Below are 4,262 nucleotides of genomic sequence, written 5' to 3' on the forward strand. Positions count from 1 at the left end.
TGCGCGGGTACTCGGCTGTTGATGCTGATCCAGAATATATGTATATACGTTATGGGGTAGGAGATGCTTCCTTCTGCCTGTTACATACATTTGCACAAAAACATTATACCCTATTCACCCATTTTTAATGGGTTCAGGGTTTAAAAAAATAAAAATCTCATCACATTATTCAAAAAATCTAAGAAAGTAGGTATATTTATGTTACTTAGTGCAGATAGTTTACTTAATAATACTTACGTAAATGATTTCTCTTAAAGCTTACCTCGTATATGTTGGTACTACGGTGCGTCCAACTTCAGTTTGCAAAAATGTTGAGAGCATTTTCCAATTTTCTTCGTCGTAATTAACAGGAAATGGACCTATTTCTTCTTGGTTTATAATAATAAATTTATCATTTCCTGGCATATTATTAATATTTATTTGCTGAGACTTTTCCATCCACACATAAGGACTGCTATTAGAGAAATTAAGGGCATCTTGTCGATTAATAATAATTGGAATCCACCAAAGCATTTTGTCTTGCTCTGGTACATCATGTGGTCTTTCTCTGAGATACACTTTTTGTTTTATAGTCGCAGTACTAGTTTCATAATCCCGGTGGACAGTAATGACTGGTAGGCGATGATTTGCAAGCCATGTACCGACAATATCAGTTAGTCTGTATTGGCTTTTTAGCGTTCCATCCTTTAGCGCCTGCGACGTTAACACACTCCAAAGATCATCTCCAACAAATGTTTTATACTGATAATCTTCAATAAACTTTTTTAATCCTTTTTGAAACGTGTCTTTACCCAAGGTAAAGTTAAGCATGCGTATAACAAGCTCAGTTTTGTAAGAAATTGTCTCTTGCTTCATTGCAGTAATACGTGAATGTGGATATCTTTTACTGAATTCATAGTATAACGAATAAAGGGTAGTCATTGGATATTTGCCATTAAACTCGACTCCTCCATCTAACTGTAGACTTAGTTTATTTAAAATGCCTAACCTTTATTTAAGTAAACATAATAACTTACCTTTATAACAGTTTCTGATGCCAAAAAACTTGCCAGCGCTTTATTAAGATGAGCGTCAGTCCACCATTCAGGAGTCACCCACGAACCAAGCCATTGATATATAAGCTCCTGAGCTATGTCATAATAACGATTTTGTATAATAACGCTTTCTCTGTTGAAATATGATTATTTAAAAAAATTAGCATTTCGATGCTTAAAATGAATCTTACCTAAACAACAACAAACCCCAATTATCCACGGGACGCACTATTGGTAGCTCAGGTATGATAACCACATCAATTTTAGAAATAGGTACAGATATTCCAAAATAATTTTGAATAGTTTTATAGGCAAGTATAGTTTTTTTATAAGTTTCCTAAAATAAACGTAAAATAAAACATGTACAAATTTTGTAGACGGGTGTACAGTGGATATATAAACAAGTAAGAGGTTCTAGTCGGGAGCTCCCGACTAGAGATTCCCTGAACCCTCTTCTTCCAACACCAAATGCAGCTCGTGCTACGCGCTTGTTTACTTTAGTAGTAAAAAAGAAAAATTAACATAAAAAGAAATATTGTTCCCTTGGCAGGGTTCGAACTCACAACTAACCGCACCACTTGCCGCCGCCTCTACTCAAGAGCCACACCAATAATTGAGTTTTAATGAGAGAAAAAACCAATTAAAATAACAGCACAGAAAACAATACAATCTCAATTGCAATGCTGTTGATAGAATTCAAAGCAGACGCGCATGAATGTGTGTGTGTACATGTATACAGAAAGTCTTGGAATTTGCGCTTGCTGCCGCTGTTAGGAGAAAAGTCAAAACACGCTTTCTTTAATCATTTCTGTGTTTCTTAACCGATCTTGATGAAATTTTCGACAATACATCTTATTGTAGAATAGAATAAAGAATATTTGTGTATACTCAAAAAGTCAATTACATATAAATTGTGGCTTAAATTGATGGGCAATACAAGTTAGATAATTAACTTGATTTATGGCTTTATGGTGGTAGCGGGGAGGTGGCGATAGGTATAAAATAAAATGAAAATGAAACCGTCCGGACGGACGGACAGACAGACAGACATGGCAAGATCGACTCGGCTATTGATGTTGATCAATAATATATGTACTTTATAGGGTTGGAGATGCTTCCTTTTGCCTGTTACATACATTTGCACAAAAACATTATACCCTTTTTACCCATTTTCAATGGGTTCAGGCGTTGCATACACGAGTAGTTAAATTTTTAATTTCAATAGCGTACCAAAAATTGATATTAATTTTTAATTGCCGAAATCCAATAGTTCCGATTTCACTTTTTTACGGGATTAAACATGATTATGAGCTTTAAAGTCAGAACATAATTATATAAAAGCAGAATATGTTTACCTATTCACACTCAAATATTCATTCTTTTAACAGACTGTTATTGTATGCCTTTATTTTCCCTCCCTATCCACATTCAGAAGAAATGGCCCTTTTTTATAAAGGAAAATATAATATATAATATATATAACTTGAACAAATGTTTATATGGGAGCTACTCTTCGGTTTTAAATTCCAAATTAGTTGCAGTCTGCCAAAAAAAACCCGCAATAGCTCTCCTTCAACTTTAGTTGCTGCGTCAAAAAACTAAATTCTTTTTTCGAGCTTGCCTACCAGAATGTTAGAGGTCTTAAATCTAAACTAGTTAACCTGTATTTAGATTCTCTTGCTTTTAATTTTCAAATTATCGCTTTTACATTTTTTCTATAAATACACCACTCACAGACGTGATCGAGCTTCCCGTATCGGAGGAGGAGTACTCATAGCTGTCGAGTCTGCTCTTCCATCGGAACGCATTCAACTTCCCATCTCAAAAATTGAGTTGGTGGCTGTGAGAGTTGTATTTGGAAGTTTTTCTATCTTTATTTCATGTTCATATGTACCCCCTCTATCTAACTTGTCAATTTATCAAACCCATCTTAATGCTATTAAATCTATCGCCTCCTTACTTTCTGATAGGGACCTTTTTGTAGTTCTTTGGGACTTTAATCTCCCAGATGTCGATCGGTCATCGCCATCAGACTCAAACTTTCTGTTGTCGTCCTCGTCAAACGAATTTATTGATGGTCTTCATGAAATGTCCTTACGGCAGGTTAATCGTGTGCGAAATTCAAGAAACAGATCTCTTGATCTAATTTTCGTGTTGGATTCGTTCGACAGTGTTGTGCACAGGATAAATCCGCTTACGCTTCCTGAAGACCCTTTTCATCCAACTTTGGATATGGTCATTGATCTACCAGCCCGAGGAATCGGAATTAGCTGAATGTGTCCGTTGTTTTCGAAAGGCAGATTTTCATAAACTGAATGATCTTATTCTGCAAGCCGACTGGTCGCAACTGTGCAATTGTGCAGACATTGATGTTGCCATTAAACTATTTTATGGTACCTTGTACTGGTTTTTTGATGTCTGATAGGCCTCCCTGGTTCTCAAGTGAACTTATGAGATTAAAAAATTAGAAGTCGAGGTGTTATAAAAAGTTCAAGAAATCGGGAAATCACTCTGATTTCTCCTGCTATGCCCGATCAAACTTTTCTACCCAAAATTCTATCTGTTATAAGGATTACCTTCTCCGTTGTCGCCTCCAATACTCTCATAAGCCTAAGCAATTTTTTAACTTTGTCAATTCTAAACGAAAGACATCTATTTTGCCTTCTTCGGTTAAGTTTGCAGATGACAGCGCATCTAGGTATAATAAAAATCAGCCTTATCCTTATCAGTAACAGAAGTCAACCTGCTTCTTAAATCCCATTATTACGGAAAGTTCGCTTCTCAGCGACCTTAACACTATCAAGCCGGTTAACTTACCGGGCCCTGATGGTGTTCCTGCTTGTGTGCTCAGGTACTGTGCTGCAGCAATTTGTAAACCAGTGTTAAAACTTTTTGAATTGTCCGTAAACACTTCATCTTTTCCGACCATTTGGTCGGTCCCTCTCCATAAGAAAGGGAGTAAGTCAGATGTCAAAAAACTATAAAGGTATTTCCAAATTATCCGCTATACCTAAAGCTTTTGAGAGAATAATAACATCTCAACTGCAACATTTATGTAGTTCTATCATTTCACCTTAACAACATGGGTTCGTAAAGCGCAGATCTACAACCACTAACCTTCTTGAGTTTACTTCGCTTGTAATTGATGGGTTTAAGAAAAGGTTGCAGACTGACGTCAACTACACTGATTTCAGTAAGGCTTTCGACTCTGTCAACCACTCCTTGCTG

At 36.2% G+C, this 4,262-nt stretch overlaps 1 protein-coding gene across 1 annotated transcript; it reads right to left on the bottom strand.

Annotated features, from left to right (window-relative positions):
* Nucleotides 1-258: 258 nt before the first annotated feature.
* On the bottom strand, nt 259-3,963 carry LOC135439645 (aminopeptidase N-like). Its single transcript, XM_064698394.1, has 5 exons — nt 3,852-3,963; nt 3,432-3,481; nt 1,226-1,371; nt 1,017-1,167; nt 259-957 (listed from the first exon to the last, which is right to left on the bottom strand). Exons 1-5 carry the CDS (start codon nt 3,961-3,963, stop codon nt 259-261), a joined length of 1,158 nt encoding a protein of 385 aa, XP_064554464.1.
* Between the last annotated feature and the right edge of the window lie 299 nt (nt 3,964-4,262).

The sequence above is a fragment of the Drosophila montana genome, unplaced genomic scaffold (assembly GCF_035044405.1).
Source record: "Drosophila montana isolate Dmon_TW-CO22-7 unplaced genomic scaffold, ASM3504440v1 contig_690_1, whole genome shotgun sequence".
Taxonomy (NCBI): domain Eukaryota; kingdom Metazoa; phylum Arthropoda; class Insecta; order Diptera; family Drosophilidae; genus Drosophila; species Drosophila montana.